Here is a 24,583-nt window from a genome sequence, read left to right on the forward strand (position 1 = left end):
AGGCCTGGCTTAAGCATATTAATCAGAGTTTTTTCTGGTTTTGTTTTGTGGGGTTTTTGTTTTGTTTTGGCTGTTGTTGTTGTTGTTGTTCGCAGTGAAGTCCTTTCTTGTCATTCCTCACATCACTGCATTAACAACTGCACACAGCTGCCAGACACTAAACTCGTGTTTTTAAACAATTCTTACCAGCTTTCTTCCAGATCTCCTCTGGCACGTATCCAGACGCAGGCCTGTGAAGGAATTCCCGATGCGCATCTAGGAAGAGGAGACAGGAGGAGTTATGAGCACACTTTTGTCATTACACACAGCGGAAGGCAGCAATACCTATTCTCTTGGCTTTTCTGCAGAAACATGATTTTAAAGGGCTGAACATTCACTTCTGGAAAACACACAAAAATAGTAAGGCTAATCATCAGAGCCCAAGGAAAACAGAAGGTCATTTGTCTAAATGCCTTGCATGCTCAGAGCCAAAGTGACTTTAAATATTTCATTATACAGTACAATGTTTGGGAACACTGTTCCCAGGGCTCTCTCACTCTGGGAATTTCTATGGCTATTTTACTTTGTTAAAGAAAATAAATTGTATTTGGTATTTTCCTTTCCAGAGTCAAATTAGCAGTTAGAAAATCAAATGTTTAGGCAATGTAATTTCCACAGAGCTCTGATTTTACTACGTTTCAATAAGCAGTGAGCCCTCCTCTCTGGCTAACCAGTTCTCACATCCTGTCCCTGGTGACTTGATACTGCTATCTCCCACATCCCCCTCTGCTCTATGAAGAAAGGTGTATGAGCATCTCAGCCTCACTGTCATTCCTATGACAGCCCCTGAGTATATAAATAAATGTGTTTTTTCCTTTTTCATAAAAAAACAGTGAACATTAAAATTTCTCATAAATAAATTTCTCATAAATTGACATAGGTGGAAGCAGAAACTCAGAATGGATTCACTGACAATCAGTAGAATTAGTATGTGCTTTCCAGAAAAGCAAATGAAGATCCATCTTCAATTGAACACTGCACTCATTATGCTTGTCAGATTTTAAAAGTTTGGGAAAACAACTAATAATGAAGTTGATATAGGAATATTAACTTTCAAAGTAACATGTTCATGGAAATGAGATGAAGCATTTTATACTTTTAGATATAATTGAAAAGAAAATTATGCAGTTGTCCATTGCTAAAATATTTAAGCTGTCACCTGTGAAGCTGGTATCCCAAACAGGCATGCCAGTTCAAGTCCCAGCTATTCTGCTCCAGTTCAGCTTTTTGCTAATGTAGCTGCAGAGACAGCAAAGGATTGCCCACGTACATGGGCCTCTGCCACCCACATAGGAGACCTGAATGGAGTTCTGGCTTCTGGCTTCATCCTGGTCCAGAAATAGCTGCTGCAGGTATTTGGCAAGTGAACCAGAGGATGGACGATCATTACCCTCTCCCACTCCCAGCTCTCCCTCTCTGTGTTGCTCTACCTTTAAAATAAATAAATAAATCTTTAAAAAATAAAATATACACTGCATGTCTTCCATATTGGACAAAAGGCTACATATTTAGAAGTTACAGGGAAGAAATTATTTTGTCCCTTATGAAATACAATAATCATTTAATCCATGATAAATGCTGAGTAAAATTAAAATTTTCTCTACATGAACAAGAAATGCCAAATAGTAGACTGATATTTTTTAAAAATAATTCTTTAATGATATATTGAAAGCTGAAGAAATTCAGTAATTGGGAGTGTGGAGAACAGCTTTACATATATAAGTCTGAGTTACAAGTTCATGTCTAGCATTTTTGTTCATTCTAAACTCAATTGAAACAAAGATTGGTGCACTAATACAGATTTTATCATACTTGTTTAGTGACAGGGGCTGATGCTGTGGTGTAGAAGGTTAAGCTGCCACTTACAATGCCAGCATCCCCTATGGGCACTAGCTGGAGTTCCAGCTGCTCCACTTCCAATTCAGCTCCCTGCTAATGTGCCTGGGAAGACAACAGAAGATGACCCAAGACCTTGGGCCCTAGCATCCTCGTGGGAGTCCTGGAAAAAGCTCCTGGCTCCTGGCTTCAATCTGGCCCAGCCCTGGCTGTTGTGGCCACTTGGGGGAGTGAACTAGCTGATGGAAGATCTCTTTCTTTCCCTTTCTCTCCCTCTCTCTCTCTCCCTCTTTCTGTCTCTTTGTATTTCTGCCTTTCAAATAAGTAAACGTGAAAAAATAATAATAATAGATCAGGAAATTTTTATTCTTATTTAATTGCCATGTTATAGAAGTATAGAAATTCTAACATAACATGTAGCTAAGATGAATGTGGGGACTGGATATGGAACAGTAAGATTATGGGGTCATTTCGTAGAAGGAACTATTTAGAACTAAGAAACTGGCATGGTAGAGAAACTATGAAAGGATAAAAAGCAAAGGAAGATGGAATGATCAGAGAAGGTAAAGAAGAGAAGTTGTTGGGACTATAATTGATACAATTATCCTGAGAAATGATTTTGTGAAAAATAATAATTTGAATATGTGTATGCTCTATGACACAAATTTCTACTGCTAGTTGTAAGGAATATGAGTTGGAAGATATGCCTAGTCTTGTAATTAATTATTCTATTAATAGGGAACTTGATTAAAAACAATAAGATCATACAGTGAAAAAATTAAAGCTTTAAAAATTTATAGATAATGGATTACTGTTTATATGTATGTACATATGTTCATGTTATATAAGTATAAACAACATAAATAAATAACAACTTTGTACATAGGAAAAAAAAAAGAAATTCAGCCATCTTTTATATTTTGTAGCACTACAGAATACCAAAGTTAAGAAACTATATTTACTTACATGTATACCATTGTATTTTAATACTTTAAATGCATTTGAATGCCTTGAATCCTTGTAGAATGTAGAGATTATCAGATGGACAGAACAATAATTTTGCCCAACTATGCTGAATTAACAAAAGTTTATACTACATATTGGTGAAGTATACATGAAAATTTGCTGTTTTCTCTTTGTAATGTTTCTTTAAATCTAAAATAATTTCAAATATAAAAAGTTTATTTTTAAAGGGTTATACTGTGATCTTTTGATTATATAATATCAAATGGATTGGAAATATCCATGCAGTCTCCTGAGCACACTCATTTCTATAAAATACATGACAAAACCAAAATGCTTGCATGAAGTAATTCTCATTCTTAAAACAAAGAAAGCTAGATAAAACTGTGTGGTGCACATATTACTTAAAGGAAATGTGATATAGCTAGTTAGATTTTTTAAGATTACCTTCCATGCCACTCTATTTCCAGAAGAAATAAAGAAAATGCAATCAAGTTGACATTTAACCTGTGGTACAGTGAAACAGACAGACTTACTTATGACAACTTTCAAATAATTTTTAAGGAAAGAAGATTTTAAGAATAATTTATTGCATAAAAATAGATCTGCAAATTCTTGAGGCAGAAAAACATGCTTTCTCCAATGTAAAAATTTTTTTCATATATTGGTTTAAAAAGACAGCAATAGTTTGATAAAAAAAATTTTTGATAAATGGCCAATCATTATTGTAAGGAACAGATCTAAAAGCAGAAGACAGTTCTAGAGCCCAGTAGAGCTGAATCTTGGCTTTGCCAACTATAGGACATGCGATGTCAGGCAAATTAGTTTCTCCATGTCTCAGTTATCCTATCCATAAGTGAGATCAATACTCTAATTGGGGACCACTGAGGATTGAAGCAGGTCCTATCTATTACATGCTTAACAAGGCACATCCTAAACACTCTTTTTTGACATTACTTGAAATTATCCTGATTATTCTTATCATCATTATTATTTCAATAGGCTGTTAGGTAAGAATGGATATATATGCTTATTTTATTACAAATAATAAGGTGAAAAAATAATTTAAACATATTTTTGCTAGTACTTAACTCCAAACCACACACAACTATTGAAAAAGCTTGTATACATCAACATATACTAAGTAATTTTTTATTTCCAGGAAACATGTCAGAGAGATAGAAGTTACTTCTATAGTTAACATTCACTGTTTTTGTCCTTCGTATCAAAGTCCTCAAATTTCTTAAATGACATTTTTATATATCTTAAACTTCATGAATTGCTTATAGCCAAAAAAGATACTGAAATATTAACATATAGTGCTCAATTCTTCCAATTTCCATGTCTTTATAGTACCTTTAAGGTTATTTATATCACACTGGAGAGTTTTGCAATGTTTCATCTTGGCTACATCTCCCTAAATTTCTCAATGCCACAATGACTTATCCATATGGAACCAAACTCTAATTTCCACGGAAACCTAACAGAAATACCAAAGCCAATCAGGAGAAACAATTTTTCAACCCTAACCTAATTTCTAAAACATTTCCTCAAAGTATCAGATTTTAAAGGCAGCTAATTATGCAGATATATTTCACAATATCCTCTCATGTTCTAAGTTGCTGTGCCCTTGCTAAACATCACATGTAGCAACAGAAAGAATATTGATGAGCAGTAGACATAGTCCTCAGAAATCTACTCAATACTCTGATAAATATTACTTTAATGGCCAGAGAAACCAAATGATCAATATATTTAATATCTCTTCTTCTGATTAAGCAGAAGCTGTATTGGAATCTTTATAGGTAAGATTGAGTTTAAAAAACAAATTGTGAGGTTGATCAATATTAGAACAAGGGCCAATGTGTCTCTTTGGACTTTACTACTATAGAAGATTAATCTAGATAAATCTATGTAAAACACCTTAACATTCTAAGGCTCAAATTCCAAAGAAGCTGATTTTTAACCTGTAACTCTCAACTATCTATAAAATATAAGAAGCTATAAAAATAATTGCAAAATGTAGTAGAAGAAATAGAGATAGAATTCAAATGAGAAGTGTCTTTTTTTTTTTTTTTTTTTTTTTTTTTTTTTTTTTGACAGGCAGAGTGGACAGTCAGAGAGAGAGAGACAGAGAGAAAGGTCTTCCTTTGCCGTTGGTTCACCCTCCAATGGCCGCCGCGGCCGGCGCGCTGCGGCCGGCGCACCGCGCTGATCCGATGGCAGGAGCCAGGAGCCAGGTGCTTTTCCTGGTCTCCCATGGGGTGCAGGGCCCAAGCACCTGGGCCATCCTCCACTGCACTCCCTGGCCACAGCAGAGGGCTGGCCTGGAAGAGGGGCAACCGGGACAGAATCCGGTGCCCCGACCGGGACTAGAACCTGGTGTGCCGGCGCCGCTAGGCGGAGGATTAGCCTAGTGAGCTGCGGCGCCGGCCGAGAAGTGTCTTAATATGTAAAACATACATATGTATGCAACAAAAAGCAAGAAAAATCATGGAAAAGTCCATTTAAATTAAGGTTAGCTTGTTTGGGGATGCAAGTTGCTTAGGGGTGAGAGAGGAAGAAGAGACTCCTGAAAATCATGCATTTCTATAAAGAGAAGATACCAAGTCAAAGTGAGAGAAAATATCACAAGAAATGTGAAAGAACAGAAAGAGCAATCAATGATGGAAGATGCACTTCACTTACGACAGAATGGAGACCACTGGATACTAGATACAGCAAGGGCCGCCATTAAAAAACATGAAGGGATGAGTTGACAGCCTTTGGAGAACCAATGTGACCTCATATGACCCCAGACAGCAATGCTCAAAGGTAGGCAGCACATAGGTATGGCCTTTATCCTGTACTGGGCAGAATGAGGCTGTGTTCATGAAAACATCTAGTAATGAAACCATTAAAAGGAAGGAGATGTGAAGTGATTTAATCTTAACAAATGCCACTTACTTTAAGAATAATAAATTCAGAAATCCTCATGCTATGATTTAGAAGCCCAAACACAAATCAAAACTATCACTTGCTTTAGAATTTCCATCTTTTACAATAAAGCTACCTAATGCTCCAGGAGGTAACCATCTCCACTGCCTATTAAAGGATAGACATATTTTACTGATAGCTACTCTTTTTTTAACCCAAGATACCAAAATATAGCAGTCTTTTAAAATGCAGTAGACATTTGCATTATGAAGTCAGCTGGATGGTTGTGAGCTGAATTTCATGATGTGATTTTAAAGCAATCAATATAAGTTTATAAAACTGCAAACGTTTATATGCAGATATAATCTGAAAAACCTGCTTATGGTTCTTATATTGTGATATAAGAAAACTATTTTCCATAACTTTATATATGAATTAGGGCCCTAAAGGAAAAAAATGTACTATATTGAAGAAAGAATTTTTTTCTCATCTATTAAATAAAGAAGGCACCTAAAAGTTACTTTTTGGAACATGTAAAAATCCACTATCATTTTACATTCTTGGATGCCAGGCAAGAACTCCAGTAGTTTTATTTACCACTACCACTATTTCTTACAGGGTTTCTGAGATTCCACATTAGTAATAACAGATAATACATCTACTGTGTGCCAGATGGTATCTCATACATTTTACACCCATTAACTCATTTAGTATACACAGAAATGCCTTTGAAAGATATATTATTAATGTCTCCATTTCACAAATGTGGAAACTGAGGCACAGATTTGTGAGTTTCCAAAGATCACAGAACTGGTATAGAGAGGAACCAGGAATCTAAACTCAAACAGTCTGCAGATTCTGTGCTTTTAACCTTCATTCAGCTTTAGAGAACAATGAAAAATTCTACAATTCAACCATATAACAATCATAAAATTCACCAGGTAGAGGAATTTTAAAATAGTAATTCACCCATCAACTCACCACCACCAAACTCCTGAATTACAAAGCTTTTTATGAAGGATTGGCTTGGTTTATCAATATACTTAAAATGAACTTCTGCCATTTCTCCCTCTGGCAAAAGCTAAACCCCTATCAAAATATGTATTTACTACCCTATTTTCACAATATTCATACATTCAAAAAACACAGGAGAAAATACATTCATATTTCAGAGCTTTATGTCTCAGTCCCTGCTAGTAGCCTTAAATTCATTATTAGACAAAAAATTGTTTTAACCTTCTTAAATGATGTAGAAGGCTTCTTGAAAATAGAAGTATAAGAATGGTAGAAAGATTCTAGAATAGTTCAAAGCCAGTAAAAAGATAGAAATTTGAGGGAAATCCAATGGGAGGAGCTCAGAGGGTGATGTGAACAGTATACTGAGAAAACAGAAGTGAATACAGAAGAAAAAGGAGAATTCAAGTACCCAGGCAAATACAAAGAAACCAACAAACAACTATCAATATACTTAAAGGAAGTCTACCTCAGTGAGTCAATCTCATCACATCTAGTTTCTCCTCAGTGAAATATGAGTTGCAGACATCACCACAAAACTTAATCATGTATTAAAAAATGTATATATAACTCATACTTTGAAAATAGAGGCAATAGTTTTAAATGAGCTTTCTCATTATGTTAAGAGTTGGATATTCGGAGTTTTCTCTGAAAAGCAGATGAGTAATACAAATAATAGGTATCTATTATTTCAAATAAAAGTATTTTTTGAAATAGATTGCATTTTATTTAAAGAATAAAAATAACATGAGTTTAGTTTGTTATTAGTGTTTAAAATCATTTCAGAGGCTATTCAAAATAAGGTCTGTAATATCTCAGGAAACTAAATTCACTAATAATATATTAATGTTATTTTACTAATCCTTTACACTGACCTAACACTATGGATATATTTCCAAAAGTAAGAATGTGATTGAGTTTGACAAGCATAACACAACAGCCATGGAAGTTACATTCTCCACAGTGCAGTCCCCAAATAGTATTTAAAAATGCAAAGAAGTTGTGCATGGGTAAACATTCACGGTGTTTCCAAGTGAGGGATGTAAGTAGGGCAGTGTTTGAACCAATATTATATATAATATCTTCTGAGGCTCTCATTTGAGAACAGTACCTTAAAAATTGAGAGAATTGGGGTAAAAAATACATAAGAGTTCATATAACTTACCCTCAGGATATAGAGATCTAGATGTAAATACAGATGTTGACCTATCTGTCACTTTATGCTCATGAACCCCATTGAACACTTACCAGTAGCAAACAGATTTATGAGCCAATAAACAGTAATCTTTTTATTGCACATATCAATACACTCAACCCCAAACCCTAGAAGATTTAGGAATCACTGAATGTAAATGAGTATGGTCCATGATTAAAAATCACGTATTCTTATTTACAGACGAAGCCCAGATCCAGAAACTGGAACACAAAGACCAAGAATCCATCAGCAAGGCTATGCAGTGCAAGCACACTGGATGCTAAACCTTGCACATTTTGTAGCTCTTGACAGGCTTTCTCTAAAACTGTGAGAGTTTCTTAATAGACCACTTAGGGTTCTGTGCCCATAAAGAACATGACTATTTTAGTTGAGTCAAAACAAAGAAATGAATACTAGTAGCCTCAAAATAAAGTCACCTACAAAAGATTAAAGACATAACAACATCTCAGCCTGGCCTATATATATATATATATATATATATATATATATATTCATTAAACATCACTAAAAGTGGTATAATTTGTGTACTATAAAAAAGATATTTTTAACACCAACTTTATTATTTTGGTCATGTAACAGGGAAACTGGATCTATATTCCTGTGAAACGTGATGCTTTCCAGAATCACCGGAATCCTTGTGCCACAATGGTGACTAAATACTAGTCAATCTATGTTACCTTATTTAGCTCTGAAGTCTGATCAGTTTCTATAATTTGCTTTTACTCTGGATGTCAGATAACAGCCATGCCATCAGTTTGGAAAAGTGGCTACTCTGTGCATGTAACTTAACAAGCTACTGGCCGGCGCTGCGGCTCACTAGGCTAATCCTCCGCCCGCGGCGCTGACACCCCCAGGGTTCTAGTCCTGGTTGGGGTGCCGGTTCTGTCCCACTTGCTCCTCTTCCAGTCCAGCTCTCTGCTGTGGCCCAGGAGTGCAGTGGAGGATGGCCCAAGTGCTTGGGCCCTGCACCCGCATGGGCGACCAGGAGGAAGAACCTGGCTCCTGGCTTCAGATCAGCGCGGGCCACAACGCACCGGCCGTGGCAGCCACTTGGAGAGTGAACCAATGGAAAAGGAAGACCTTTCTCTCTGTCTCTCTCTCTCTCACTGTCTAACTCTGCCTGTCAAAAAAAAAAAAAAAAAAAAAAGTAACTTAACAAGCTACTCCCATGCCAAGCTACTCCCATCTACTTCCTAGATTCAAAGAATCTCAGGGGAATGAATGAGGCATCTTTTCTTCATTATATTGCCAAGCAAGATGCCTAACACATAGTAAGCACTCAATAAATAAGTACTGATCCAGAGTGTATGTCCCATAGAGCAAGGCAAACTGACTATTTTTATTCTCAGTGTTTTATTTGCCCACACTAGGTGATTATAAATACCCTCTTTGTCCTAAGGAAATCTGTCATGACTAACCAGTTTTTTTCACAATAAGTAAATAAAAACAAGAAATTTATTCTTCCCTGCTCTAAATAGTTTTGTTTAGATCGATACTGGTTCAAATCAAACTTAATTGTTTTCAGTGTTCGGTTTAATGCAACCTGACAAATACACTTTTGCTTTTAAAATATGCTTTAGAATAATGCCTGTTGGGAAAATTAAGTGGCTTAGAATCTTCCTTTATGTAATAATTATTATGGTAATAGGCATTCAGCATTCAGAGATTAGCAGACATCCACAAACTCAAGTGCAAAGGAAATTGTATTGGGTGGAATAATTTTAATAAAAAAGATAATGTGCTCAATAGCCAGGTAATGTATTTCAAGTTTTTAATTTTTGATTATCAGCCATGGTGCTAATGAGGCCAAAGTCATGAGCTTAATCTGCACATGTATAATTAGTGTTGTTTTGCAGCCTGGATTGTACTCCAACCTGAGTTAACTGACAGAAATGGGGTTAAAAACATAAAGAAAATGATAGAACAGGAATCCACACAAATCCATCTCCACTAAGGTTACTAAAACAGTATATACACATAATGACCAGCAATGTAAACAATGACACTTTAATATTAATTTAGTTGAAAGCTGGCAGGTCATTCAAAAATTCTTTTAAGTTGAAGGTTTTTTTTTTTTTTTTTTTTTGATAGGATGAGTTAGAGAGAGAGAGACAGAGAGGAAGGTCTTCCTTCCGTTGGTTCACCCCCTAATAGCCACTACAGCTGGTGCGCTGCGCCGATCCGAAGCCAGGAGTCAGGTGCTTCCTCCTGGTCTCCCATGCGGGTGCAGGAGCCCAAGGACCTGGGCCATCCTCCACTGTACTCTGGGCCACAGCAGAGAGCTGGCCTGGAAGAGGAGCAAGTGGGACAGAATCCAGCGCCCCAACCGGGACTAGAACCCGGGGTGCCAGCGCCGCAGGCGGAGGATTAGCCTAGTGAGCCGCAGCACCGGCCAGAAGATTTCTTTTGATATATTTGGGATTATTTTTATTTATAACCCCCAAAATTCCCAGATATAAATACTAAATTTAGTTATAGAGTAACATCCAATTTCTAAGACACAGTTAATAGTCTTGTTACACAATAACTATTAATGAAACCATGATTAGGAAATCTAAGTTAAGATCAAATCACAGGACTATATCTTCGTCATGAATTTTCAAGTGTAAAAGGCAAACTCAACAGCTTTTAGGTCTCTCTTCCTGGAGGGGTTTTAAGGAAACATTTTTTGCTTTTTTTTTTAATATAATATTCAGCCACAAAACAAGATTGCCTTAGAGAATGTATCTTGCATTAAAATGAGCAATCATACATCCTAGCTTATAGCGCTGGCAAACACTGGAGTGCCTTCATAAACTTCCCTAGAGACCTTATTAGAAGTGCAGACACCCCCGGCCCATTCCCTGGGACTGTTTCTGCACGTTTAAGGCAGGGCCAAGCCACCATACTATGAAGGAGCACGAATGTCAGCGATGCACATGAAATTCTGGGTCAGCATTGAAACTGCCATGATGCTAACACATCCCCCTGAAAAGTAAGTTTACATTTTTTGACCATCTCTGTACATGACAACCTTCCCACTTTCTCAACAAATAGGCAGACATATTTAAAGCTATACAGAGTGCTTACGGTCTACAATTCCCCAGCTATTCCTGTATTTGTGAAGAGTCAAGTTAAAAACAAGTCACCATTAACAACAGAACAAACTTCAGTTTAAGATGCTCATTTGAAGTAAAGGTACCTAATGCAACTGGGTCCGGGTTCACGGGACTCTGCTGCCTGGAGTGGCTGCTGCTACTGCTGCCGCCCTTTTTTAAGTCCTCAGCGTCACTGTACCGCCGGATCCAGTAATTCAGTTCCTCCCGGTCTGCTTCCTGACATCGCCTTAGTACGGTGAGAGATCGCCTTGTTTTTTCTACCATGTCCATTATGCAGTTTAACAGCTATACGAGGAATGGGGGGAAAGGCAAGAAGACATGAATCACCACAAATTAAAGACTTCAGTGCGAAGTGAAATGAACTATGTCAGGACAATGAAGGACAGGATTTTATTCCTGAAGGCTTCATCTAATGTGTTCAGCGGTTGGATTTGAACTTCAGACCCAACAGATGAGCAAATTTAGCTGGAATGACAAGGAAAAATGGGAGGTATGACTGGTGAGTTATGATGACCGATTTCACCAGAAGGCACTGTAGCCTGCAAATCTACCTTTCTAAATATTAATCCCATTATTCTATAAACCAAATAACCCTTTCGCAATAAAACAGTAGTCTACTTATCTGGCTTGGAGAATATCTTTACAAGATCTACACTTCTGTAGCCTACATATCAATTAAGAAATAGAATCCTATATTCTTCTTCAAACATTCTCACTCATTGTTTCTTTTTCAAGAAGAACAGAAATGAATTACCTTTTAACCATCACCAAGCTTTTGTTTATCACATAACCTCACACTACTTGTTTTCAAAACGCTTCTTAACCCAAATAATAACCGCTATCTTACATGGTCAAGATGTTTCCATTCTTCTGCCCATTCTCTGTCTGTTAGTCTGTGATCAATCATTTCTTCTTGACGTGTGCCATGCAACCCTATAAACAAAGAGCAGTTTTAATTACCCTAAAGCATTCAGTACACAACCCATACGCACCCAAGTACATAGCAAGGACCATCTGAGCAAACTCAGTGATGGAAAATATATTTGATTTTGAAAGGAGACATGCATCATGTTTAGATTTGGAATTACCCAATGATTTCCTCATAGAATGATAAAACATTAGAACCAAAAGAAATTTCAGGGGTCAGAATCCTTTATTCCCACATGAGAAGAGAGAGAGCTAAGCGACACCAAGTACAGGGTTAGTTATTCATATAATACTCCCTAAATAAAAATATATTCTTAACTCTTAATAAATATAGAAAATGACAATAAGCCATTAAGGGGTACCAAAATGTGGCTCTCTGCATTAAAAATTAAGATCCCATAAGTCATTTTACATGATCAAGAATGTGCTTTTCTAAATATGCATGCTAAAAATTTGTCCACATTTCAGCATAGTTACAAATGAATGTAATCCTGGGGCAGGCACTGTGGTGCAGCAGGTTAACGCCCTGGCCTTATGCACCAGCATCCTATATGGGTGCCAGTTCAAGCCCAGCTGCTCCTCTTCCAATCCAGCTCTCTGCTATGGCCTTGAGAGGCAGTAGAAAATGACCCAAGTGTTTGGGCCCCTGCACTCACGCAGGAGAGACCCGGAAGAAGTTCCTGGCTCCTGGCTTCGAATCAGCGCAGCTCCAGCCTTTGCGGCCAATTGGAGTAAACCATCGGATGGAAGACCTCTCTCTCTCTCTCTCTCTCTCTCTCTCTCTCTGCCTCTCCTCTGTGTAACTCTGACTTTTGAATAAATAAATCTTTAAAAGAAAATGAATGCAATCCTAATAGACAGATCTAAATGATAAAATTAGGTCCATGAAGAGAGAGCTTAGATAATGTGAAAGCTAGATACACTCAATTTACCAAAAAATAAAAATGAATTAGATATCCTTGATGAGAAAAACCAACATACTAGATATAATTTGACAAACATATATCCAAGCCAAGAAACTACAAATGCGAAGTTAAAGTCCATGAGGATTAACAGTCCTTAGCATAACAGTTTTATTACTATGAAAAAGTAACAAATGTTGACCAAGTGAATATCAGTATTATTGAACATGAGCAGTGAACAAGGATGTTCCTGAAAATAAAAAAGTAAATGTATCTCATTAAAAATACAGGGCAGACATCTCCAATCAGAGATACCTGGAAACATGCTGTCCCTCTTACAGATTCTCTGCGGAGAAAACACCTGTGTTCTCCTGTACAGGAAAGGCACTACGACATTATTATTATTATTATTTTTTGACAGGCAGAGTGGACAGTGAGAGAGAGAGAGAGAGAGAGAGAGACAGAGAGAAAGGTCTTCCTTTTGCCATCGGTTCACCCTCCAATGGCCACCACGGCTGGTGCACTGTGGCCAGCGCACTGCGCTGATCCGAAGGCAGGAGCCATGTGCTTCTCCTGGTCTCCCATGGGGTGCAGGGCCCAAGCACTTGGGCCATCCTCCACTGTACTCCCAGGCCACAGCAGAGAGCTGGCCTGGAAGAGGGGCAACTGGGACAGAATCCGGCCCCCCGACCGGGACTAGAACCCGGTGTGCCGGTGCCACAGGCGGAGGATTAGCCTAGTGAGCCACAGCGCTGGCCACACTATGACATTATTTGTCATTTGAAACAATCAATCTGTACTATTCTTTTGGTCACCATTTCTCCTGCTGGGAAAGGCACATTGAGCCTATCATGATGTGGGCTTTTATGTAAGAATTAAATACAAGAGTTATAAGATCATGCATTCCATCTTTTGTGAAATCTTAGTGGATAGAAATCCCTTCCTTTAGTTGATATAAAGAAATAAGAATGTCAGTCACATGATTCTTTTCAGCCAACCACGACCTACAACTTCATTTATAATGGTCAGGTGTGAATAATTTCACAACACTTTTCTTTCTCAGACTAAATAAAAAGCTCTATATAAAACATTTTGTATCACTCCTGTCCAATTAGAACTTATTCTGTGATGCATTTTAAAAGTTAAAATTATCAATGCCACCTATTGGTTAAGGAATAAAACTGCAAATATGTTTTACTAATTTGCATCATAGAAAAGACACTGGGGGAAAATAATATTTAGCTATTGCTCTGCTTGTTATGATTACTTCAAATTGAAATGTTTGCAAATATGTGATTTTTGTTGACTTACTGGTTGCTTGTGTTTTGGGGAAAAGACACTACTGTTAAAATTAGTCATCATGGAAAACAACTGGGGAGTGATAAGGATATAAATATGATGGTGACTTTCATGATAGAAGCATCTGCCTGTTTGCCTTGAAGGATCAAGAACTTCAGAGGCTTCAAAGTTCCAAAATGTCAGTGGACTAAATAATGACACAAGCTGTAATAACAGAAATAGCATTAATAAGCAACAGGATGTCTGTGGCTAGCAGGATTCCAGCATTTGTGCAACAGTGCTAACCTTCAACCCATTTGCTAAAAAATAGTAATTTCATTAGAAACAGCTTTGAGCCCAAGCACTTGGTGAAAAAATAGTCTTCATTTGCTGCTTGTGAACTCTTAAAGTCATTTATTAGATATAATCAAATATTTAAAAGGAAAAAATCAAAATTTTATATTTATTATTTATTAATTTCTCTATCTCAGATACTTAAATATTCAGTATCACATCATTTTTATTTATATCCATAATACCAGAGAGATGTGCAAGTATGAGAGTTAAATAGAGCATTATCCTTAGAGAGTACATTTTCCATTTGTAACAAACTTGACGCTAATGTTGGGTCTTTACCCAACTAGGCTAAAACTCTAGCTTACTTATAAACTAATACTGCTTTTATTTCATTAAAGAATTCTAGTAATTCAACGTCCCTATATAACATGCAGTTAGAAATCATACCAGACTAAGTATACCTTTATAACAATTTTTATATTCTCAAAATGGCAGCCTGATATTACACCATCATTTGCGACTCATACATCATCAAGATTTTATTTTACATTAACACGCACTAAACTCTGCCAGACTTTAGGGATGGTTAAGTAGCTGCATATATTTATAGAGATTAGCACTATTAGTTTTATAAGCTAATATAATTAAAAGGTAAGGAACATGGTTGAAGAAAATCACATAAAGCCAATGGCTACAGATATAATTCATAAAGGGATATTTTACATTGCTAGATGAAAACATAATCATTGCACATAAGCATAATTACTTCCTTGCTGATTACCTTACAGTGCAGTGGAACTAATATTTCACAAAATAGCATTTGTTGCCTAGAAATAGGCCATTTCCTAGCACCTACAAAATGGGATCTCTTGAACTTATCTTACAGTGACCCACTGACTCATCCCTTGGCAAAACAAGCAATCATGATTTTCAGGCCTTTGTCATAAATATGTCATGCAGATTTGTATTGAAAGGAGTTGTTATGACATCTGATTTGGGGGTCAAAATATCAATTCACACTGAGGAATAGCACAACCATTTTTGAGCACTCTTTAGAAATGGTACCTGTGAGAACATCAGACAGATTGGCTATTAAGAAACACAAATTATATGCTTAGCCATTTGTCTGACACACCATATAAATGCAGAAATTACTGAGGTGGGAAAACAGAACTACTAATTTACTATCTCAGAAGCAGAGGCTCAGTGCCTCTCCTCTAGAACTGACTCTCTCTTCCTGCTTTCTAAACCTCTGAGGAGTCGTGGATAGACAGATGAAAAGACTACATAAAATAGGCCCCGTGTGCTAGCAAGTTGGTCGGAAATCCAGTGTAAACTTCTGCATATCAGTCTAGCTCTGGTTGTGACTTTAAAAAAGTCACTACGATTCTAGCAGGGGACTCACTGCCTGGCAGTGCTTCCCAGAGTCCTGCATGCTCAGCTCTTCCCAGGATTCTGCCCACCAAGCAGTCCGCGTCAACAAAGTTTCCCAGCAACTAGTTGTGAGGTAAAGGAAGTCTTGTTGGTGGGTGGTAGGGACACAGGAGATAGAAGAAGAATACAGTGCTGGCTGTTGTGCTCGGTCAGATCCAACAAAACTTAGGAGGAACTGAAGATGCCAAGGAGCAAGAGTACCTTTTTTTTTTTTTTTTTTTTTTTTTTGACAGGCAGAGTGGACAGTGAGAGAGAGAGACAGAGAGAAAGGTCTTCCTTTGCCGTTGGTTCACCCTAAATTGGCCACCGTGGCCGGTGCACCGCGCTGATCAGAAGGCAGGAGCCAGGTACTTCTCCTGGTCTCCTATGGGGTGCAGGGCCCAAGCACTTGGGCCATCCTCCACTGCACTCCCTGGCCACAGCAGAGAGCTGGCCTGGAAAAGGGGCAACCAGGACAGAATCCGGTGCCCCAACAGGGACTAGAACCTGGTGTGTCAGCGCCGCTAGGCGGAGGATTAGCCTAGTGAGCCACGGCACCGGCCAACAAGAGTACCCTATTAAGCCTCCGATACCATCACCTCAACCCCAGACCATGGATCAAAACTTACCCCGCTTCATCTTTCTGCTCACTTATTATACTTGTTCTTTAGAAGACAGTGTTTCCTAAATGCGTCATTTCTAATAGTTTCATGCAAAAAAGGAAGGGGCATAGGCTAAAGGAACTCATATTGGCCCAAATTTACTCCTCCTTTGGTATTCTGATCTTTGACACAAAATTTTCATGACTAAGTTTAATCGCTGGCATTTTCCAGTGAAGCACCATATCAGTCCTCAAAGCACATATGTCAAGTTAAGCTACAGATGGCTTTTTTTGGAGATAGGAAATATCATGGAGATTGGGAAAATCAAAGTGAACTTTGAGACTATCTTAAATAAAAGAGACATCAAGAAAAGAGAACTGCTTTAAAAAAATACTTGTGAAAGTAGGCATATGAGACCTCTCACGTTAAAAAATAATTCAAGCTAAAAATTCATTTGTCACTTGTTACCACAGTTGAGAGTCTTGTATGAATTTAGATGTTGCCCAGGTTAGCTTGCTATCTTAAAGAATGCAAGTAGCTAGGACAGAGAACACGCACAACTGTTGAAGAGTGTAGTAGTCCAATGCCAACCAACTTTTCTCATAAAGGAGAGAATACAAAGGAAGGGAATTTTTACTCCTGTTAGATTGCAAGGCTCAAGTTCATTTGAGGAGTAACGAGACCATGCTTCCAGCATTCAATCCCAAAAGAAGGGATCCTTCAGTCTTACCCATAGGTCTGTTTCTGTCCCTGAGGTCCCTGTGGCTGGGGTGTCGATAGGAGTCCCTGTAGTGGTGGGCAATGGCCATATCATCCAAACGGTAATGCTGGGGTGGAGGTGGGGTGGGGTGAGGCAGGCCGTTTGGCTGGTAGGATAAGCCATTATTTGGACTGTACCGCTGGCCTGGGCTAATAGTGCATGGCCGCTTGCTTGGATGCTCTGAGTGCAAAGGCTCTCTGTCAAAGCCATTTTCTTTGGTTCTGAAGGAAGAAGAAAAAGAGTTAGTTTCAAAAAGGAGTCAGAAACCAGCACAGTTCAGACACTCTCATTTGAGCTTGCAATATAAACAGAAGATTCCTGTTTTAGCCAGAAATGTTCTGAACTCAGCTTTTCAGAAAACCTATGGGAATTCACTGAAACCCATGCTGTGGCCTGCAGGCTCACAAGGCCACACACAGGAGAAAATGCCACATGGCTCATCACTTCAGCACAACAGCCTTCCAGCTGAAAATCACCAATAATAGGAGACTTGGTCTCCTTCCGTAGGTAACATTTTCATTCAAAAGATAGTAGTTGATTTCTAACAAGTTACACTAAGAGTGACTGAATGGGAAGATTCATCACAGGAAAATATTATAACTACTTAAGATCCACCTATTCCACCTGGCATCTGACTTTCATAGTACACAGCATCTAAGAGCTGTGTTCTCCAATACAGTAGCCTCATGTGACTGCTTAAAATGTTAATTTAAATTAAATATGTAAAGCTTAAAATTCAATTCTTCAGTAGCAGAGACCACCCTTCAGATACTCAATAGTGACTATGGCTGCTGGTTTTAGTCCCGACTGTGCATATATAGAACGTTTCCATCATCACAGAAAATCTATTCAAAAGCAATGATTTAACAAGGATGATGCAATGAACAGTTTAATGTCTTGAACCCTCAAAATATCTTGTGTTACCAAGACAATGTATGAGCAATCACATAGGACTAGCTAGGACCTGAAAAAAAAAAAAAAAAAAAAAACTAGGATTCTCTCTTTCCTTATTCTAAAGTCAAGGAACACGTGCCCATTGGCAGGACAGTCAAACCCTGACTGTACTTCCTCATATGATGCACTGAACTTTGAACCTGACTTTCAGAAAGAAGACATTCCATGAATGAGACCTGATAACTAAGTATTGCTCCTGAATTCTCAACAAAAAGCTACAGAAACATCTTCTCCCTGAACATATCTCTTTTGCCTAGAGACAAACCCAACAGACTCAATGAGAACCAGAGCACAGTCAGACTTCAGTGGAAACACAGCATCTGGCTCTCCTCACAAAGCCAGCACACTCTCCTTAGACCAATGGTGCAATTTCTATTTTCCCAGGGAAATGTCTTTGTGTGAATCCTACCAATGCAGAGTGGCAGCAAATTTCCACATGCCTTTTTTATTTGAGGCTCATAAAACCATAGCATAGAGGCCTTAAGACTCTTCCCCTACTTGCCAGGCCATCTTTATCTGATAATAGCAGAGGGATGCAAGTGGAAATTGAATCAACCACCAAGACTGTCCAGGACCAACAGGGTTCTGCAAAGAACCATCCTTCATGTTTCTTTAGAGTGGAGCCCCAGTGACAATTTACACACAGCAGCTTGAGAAGGGGAAAGACAGAATGGATAAGCACACAGAGAACTGAGGGGAGGTCTACAGACTTTAATGTGAAATGAGTATTTGCCCAGTGCACCTGGAAGAAGGATGCACTGTTATGGAGATAGGAGACTGGCCAGTACTGGAAGTGACAGTAGGGCATGGCCTCCATGGGAGTGGCAGCCAGCAGTCTCAGTATTTCTCCCATCAAGGATGTGTCTGCACTAAAATGTACTGACTCCATACATATTGATCATTGATATCGGACTAAAATAGCCAGTATAGCTCAGACATTATCTAGATGCATTGCTTTAAAATAATTTTTAAAGTGAAAGGAAACATTCTAGGTATTGATTTGTTTTCAAAGGGTTTTACAATCTATGGGGCTCCAATCTGCATTTTCCTATCTCATGCATCTCTGAGTGACACACTTCAACATCCGATGCATATTACCACATAAATTGGTTGGAAAATACTGAATACTATTATTAGCTATGAACATAATGCTAACACAGCACCTACCTTACTGGCAGTGTGGTGTAATGGAAAGAGTACTGGACTGGGAATCAATAGACCTGAGATCTAGTCCTTGCTCTTCCACGACTAGCTGTGTGACCTCGGGCAAGTCACTTACCCTCTCTGGACCTCAGTTTGCTCATCTGTAAAATGAAGGGTTGGACGAAATCAGTGGTTCTCAAACTGTGCTACTTGCGGTGCTTAAGGGATTCTGCAGTCACAGAAGAACATTTCCCTCAACTAATCAAGATGCAGAGGGCCAGAGAAACCCACTTACTATGCTTATCTGTTTTAAAAATTGTGGTTCCGTATAAGATTTCATTTTTAAAGGAAAATGCTGCTAAATGTTTCAAGTTTGAAAATCACTGGACTAGATGATTTTTGAGGTCCCTTGTATTTTGAAAACTCTGCAATTTAATTTTTTTATATTTATAGTTAACTGTCATGGTTATGCAGCCCAAAGCACACAGAACTGATGGTCTCCTAGCCAAACTGTGTCTAAGTCAACCACTTTAGCCAAGTTCCCTGTTTTTTGAACAACTTATTATTTATAGCTTATTTGTTTTCTTTAAAAGTGGAAAATATAATCTAAGTATCTTAGAGCAGCCCTGTAGCATTTCTAAATATCAAAACATCTTTGACCCATTTGTGTCAAACCAATCTAATATACTGTTTTTGTCTCTACTTGTTGAATGATAACAACATACAATGCTGGGAAAATCTTCACAGTTTTCAAATGGTTAGATATGTTCGTTATCGCCATCCTCAGATGAACCCTCTGTTCAGTTCTATTAATTCAATGAACCAGTTATATAGGGGACGACGCAGTGGGGAAACATTTGTCTCCTAAACAAGAGAAATAATATCCTAAGAGGCAGGGCAAGATCTTGAATGTGTCCTGTCTCATCTATAAAATGCTTGCTGTCCTAGATTGCATCCAACACTCTGACAGCTATTGAAATAACAAAACTCATCATTTCCCAGAAGTAGTATATTTTAATAGTGAAGCATTAAAAATTTCAGGGCCCACAGGCATAAAGTATGAAGGCTCTCGCTGGTGCTTCCTCAAATCATTCCTGTCTTCTTGTAACACCAACCATGTTGAAAGGATGTCTGTCCACAGAAGGAACTAAAACAACCTCATTACCATTACCATGTGTCTGCTTGCTTCTTAGAAATGCCTACCAAAGGCTGGTGCTGAGGCTCACTAGGCTAATCCTCCATCTGTGGCACAGGCACACCGGGTTCTAGTCCCAGTCGGGGCGCTGGATTCTGTCCCGGTTGCCCCTCTTCCAGTCCAGCTCTCTGCTGTGGCCCAAGAGTGCAGTGGAGGATGGCCCAGGTCCTTGGGCCCTGTACCCGCATAGGAGACCAGGAGAAGCACCTGGCTCCTGGCTTCAGATCACCCCATTGAGGGGTGAACCAAAGGAAAAAGGAAGACCTTTCTCTCTATCTCTCTCTCTCACTGTCCACTCTGCCTGTCAAAAAAATAAAGAAAGAAAGAAAGAAAAGAAAAAAGAAATGCCTACAAAAAAATACAACTATCTACATTTCTTTTGCTTGGGGAAATTTCATATTTGTTTTTATCTGCTACCATTCTCAAAGTGTACTGGGCAAAACTAAGTATTTTCCATTACCCCATACTAACATATCCTTGAAATAACTCAAATTCTAGTGGGAAGTCCCTCATGCCTCTGGAAGGCTCTTTGTGTTTGTTTTTCAAGTGCATCTGAGGGTGTTCTGCTGCCCTACCAGAAGACATTTTCCTGAACGTAACCTAACCGCTTCCACACTTCCACACCATTCACTTCTCTCCTGGGATTCAATATCCTAAGGGCAGAGGATTGCTCAGAACTCAGCTATGTGACCTCAAGTTGCTTAACTTTCTGGCTTCAGTTTCCTGCCCAGTAAAATGGACTAATAGGAAACAATACTTGTAAAACTATTTAAGAGGCGACCAAATTTACACTTTATCCCATCTTAGGCTGCTTTTTTCTAGTTCCTCAATCTCAGTGGCTATAAAACTATTTAAAAAGAACTTTGTTAAAAACTTTATATAAAATGTTTAAAAATTCATGAATGGCTAATGTGGTACTAATAATCCCTTAGTAACATTTAGATAAAATAACACCCGAGGAAATGGGAAAATATGAAAAAAAAATTTATTAAAAAATCAAGGCAAATTTCCCAAATGCCAGAAAGAATTATAAGGGTGTTTTTTTTAACCCCTAGATTAATATTTTCCTTAGTTGGAGCAATACTTCTATAAAGATTGTTCTAAGGAGAGGCAAATTGGTATAGTAATAATAAGCCTTAGAATGAGAAGAATGAAGCTCAAACTCTAGTTTGAGTTTTAGTCCTGTTACAAATAAATAAATTAGGTGTTCACTTAGCATTTTACAATGAACATGTTTAATCTGGCCTCATCTTTCTTTTGTGTGTTTTTTACTTGCTGCCTTCTACAAAGTCACCAAGTTAAAACTTAGGAGTCACACTATAACTCTTTTTTTTTTTTTTAAAGATTTTTTTATTTATTTGAAAGGCAAAGTTACAAAGAGAGAGGGAGAGACAGGGAGATAGGGAGACAGGTACAGGGAGTGGGAGAGGGAGAGAGAGATCTTTCATCCACTGGTTTACTTCCCAAATGGCCTCAATGGCCAGGACTGGGCGTAGACCAGACTGACACTGGGAGCCAGGAGCCTCATCCAGGTCTCCCACATGGATGCAGGGGCTCAAGCACTTATACCATCTTCTGCTGCTTTTCCTGTATTAGCAGGGAGCTGGATAGGAAGTGGAACAGCCAGGACTTGAAATGGCACCCATATGGGTTGCTGACACTAGAGGCAGCAGCTTAACTCACTACAGCACAACTCTAGCCCCATACAACTTTCTTTTCCAACTCCAATCCCTGTTTCTGACTTTTAAGCATCTCTGGCACAGGTCCCTCCTTCCTGTCCTGGGCTTGATCGTGGCTTGAGCATACTGCCATTCAATTTTGCTGGCATCTCAGCCAGAGCCAGGGTCCTCCAGACTTATTTGCGGTTTATCTCAACAACCATGTTCCATCCCTGCGCCCTACACAGCTTCTTGGAAAATGAGTGGGAATGACACACTGGATCTAAACTTCCTCTGAGGTCTAATACCCTACCAGGAATTGATGACTTCCTTATTTTAGAAGCTTATATCTAAACCTTAGGAGACAATAGTACTATTAAAGGAAAAGACTGAACACATTAATAACTTAATATCAAACACATCTTCTTTCCTTTTTCTAATACATTCTGTTTGTGTAGTTTCCGACAGTGGACTAGACATTGAATCAAAATGGGGAAAATCATTGTCGTATTTGCAAATAATAATTCAACAAAAGATATCTTTGGAAATCCCATAAATAGGTGAGTTTAGATAAAAAATTTCACGATATACATTTTTGTTGAACAACAAAAATATCTGAAACAAAATACATTATACATTCCCCTGTGGCCTTAAAAAGAACATAAAATCTAATTCTTCGTGACAACCTGCAGCAGTTTCTGTTTCACTATCACTCTGGAGAAAGTGGGACTATTGGATGAAGAACAGAGAGCTGAATGCCACAGGACCATCACTGCTGGGCCAGATGGAGGGAAGTGCCTTTAATCTCCGCATCACTCAACAACTACCTAGGAGCCAGGACTTCCTGAGCAGCATGCTAATAACTTTAGAAGTAAGAGGCAGGTGGGTGTTTGCCTCGCCAGACACACAAACATGATGCCTGGACCTGCAAGGCTTACAATATGCAGGTTCACGGAGCCATCCGAGCCTTCCTTCCCCCAGCGAGGAGGTGCAATGCTTCTGTCACATGTGTCCCTGACGCAGGCCATCTGCTCTACAGTTACACTGCCTGTGACTGGCCGCCCCTGGTGCCTTTTCTAATCTCTGCCACTACCAAAGCACTCAAATTCTACTTATTCTGCTGTTGGGAACTGGGCTTTCTTATTTTTTTTATGATTTATTTTATTTATTTGAAAGGCAGACAGGGAATGGAGAGAAGAGGAGAGGAGAGGAGGGGAGGAGAGGGGAAGGGAGGGTAGAGGATAGCTCCTATCTACAGGTTCACTCTTCAGCTGGCTGCAACAGCTGGAACTAGGCCAGGCTAAAGTCAGGATCCCTGAACTCTTTCCAGGCCTCCCAAATGGGTTGCAAGAACTCAAGAGCTTTGAGTTCTTCTACGGCTTTCCCAGGACATTAGCAGGGAACTGGATTGAAGAAGAGGAGCTGGGACTAGAACCAGCACTCGCATATGGGATGACTACGTTGCAGGCACCAGCTTAACCTGATGTGCCACAGTGTCGGCCCCTGTGCTTTCTTATTCTAATCTATCATCTGGACGCTGACTGGAGTTCTCCAATTATTTTCTAGTCAGTGAACCAATCACAGAATTTGCTTCCTGGTCTGTTAGTGGCTATTTTCATTGCTGTATTTCAAAGATGCATCTTTTAAAACCAAATAAATAAAGACTCTGGGGGTGAGAGATCATTTGGTATACCACTGAAAAGTGAGTGCATGCAGTTTAACTTGAAAGATTTATCTGCTCAAGCAGTGTTTTGCATTGTTTTGTTTTAGGTATCCAGCACGTGTAAGACACTGTCCTCAGCTTCAGTGGGAATACAAAGATGAATGAGATATGATCCCCCTAACCCTCCATAAGATCATAATTTAATGCTAGGCTTAAACTCTTTACCATAAAAATGATTTAACAGGAGTTATAAGGCTTCTATACTTCCTCACAGGACCTGTACACAGATAGTACCATCAAAACAGTACAAAAGCAGTACGGGAGATCAGAGAGATGATTATTCCAGAATATGCACTCAAAATAGCAGAGGCTTTGGAGTCACATGGAATACACTTCCAGTTTTGGCTTTGCTGTTTGCTAGTCATATGAGTTCAGGAGGCTTAGCCTCTAAGAGCCTCAACATTTTCATCTGAAAAATGGGGGATGATTAGCAGCATCCTGTATGCTAAGCAAAGCACTTTGTTTTCAAGTGAGGGTGTTCAGAGACTGGTGATGTGGAATCATGGTCCTAAGAGCATGGGAACTGGAATTAGGAGAACCTAGAGTTAGAATCTCCTCAGTACCTCGTTTAAGCTATGTGATCTCAGACACATTATCTAGCCTTCCCCAGTCTATGCAGTAGGATGGTCAGGAAATAAATGCCGTATGT

At 38.7% G+C, this 24,583-nt stretch overlaps 1 protein-coding gene across 7 annotated transcripts in view; it reads right to left on the reverse strand.

Moving 5' to 3' along the window:
* The window catches only part of RUNX1T1 (RUNX1 partner transcriptional co-repressor 1), a 153,221-nt gene that overhangs the window by 22,826 nt on the left and 105,812 nt on the right, over positions 1-24,583 (reverse strand). For all 7 annotated transcript variants that reach the window (XM_070075841.1, XM_070075838.1, XM_070075839.1 and 4 more), the window contains 4 exons: positions 17,232-17,482; positions 11,930-12,015; positions 11,166-11,367; positions 187-255 (listed from right to left, as the gene is read on the reverse strand). In XM_070075841.1, the coding sequence (XP_069931942.1) occupies positions 187-255; positions 11,166-11,367; positions 11,930-12,015; positions 17,232-17,482 (608 nt within the window). The remainder of the gene's footprint in view (positions 1-186; positions 256-11,165; positions 11,368-11,929; positions 12,016-17,231; positions 17,483-24,583) is intronic.

Source organism: Oryctolagus cuniculus, chromosome 6 (assembly GCF_964237555.1).
Source record: "Oryctolagus cuniculus chromosome 6, mOryCun1.1, whole genome shotgun sequence".
NCBI lineage: Eukaryota > Metazoa > Chordata > Mammalia > Lagomorpha > Leporidae > Oryctolagus > Oryctolagus cuniculus.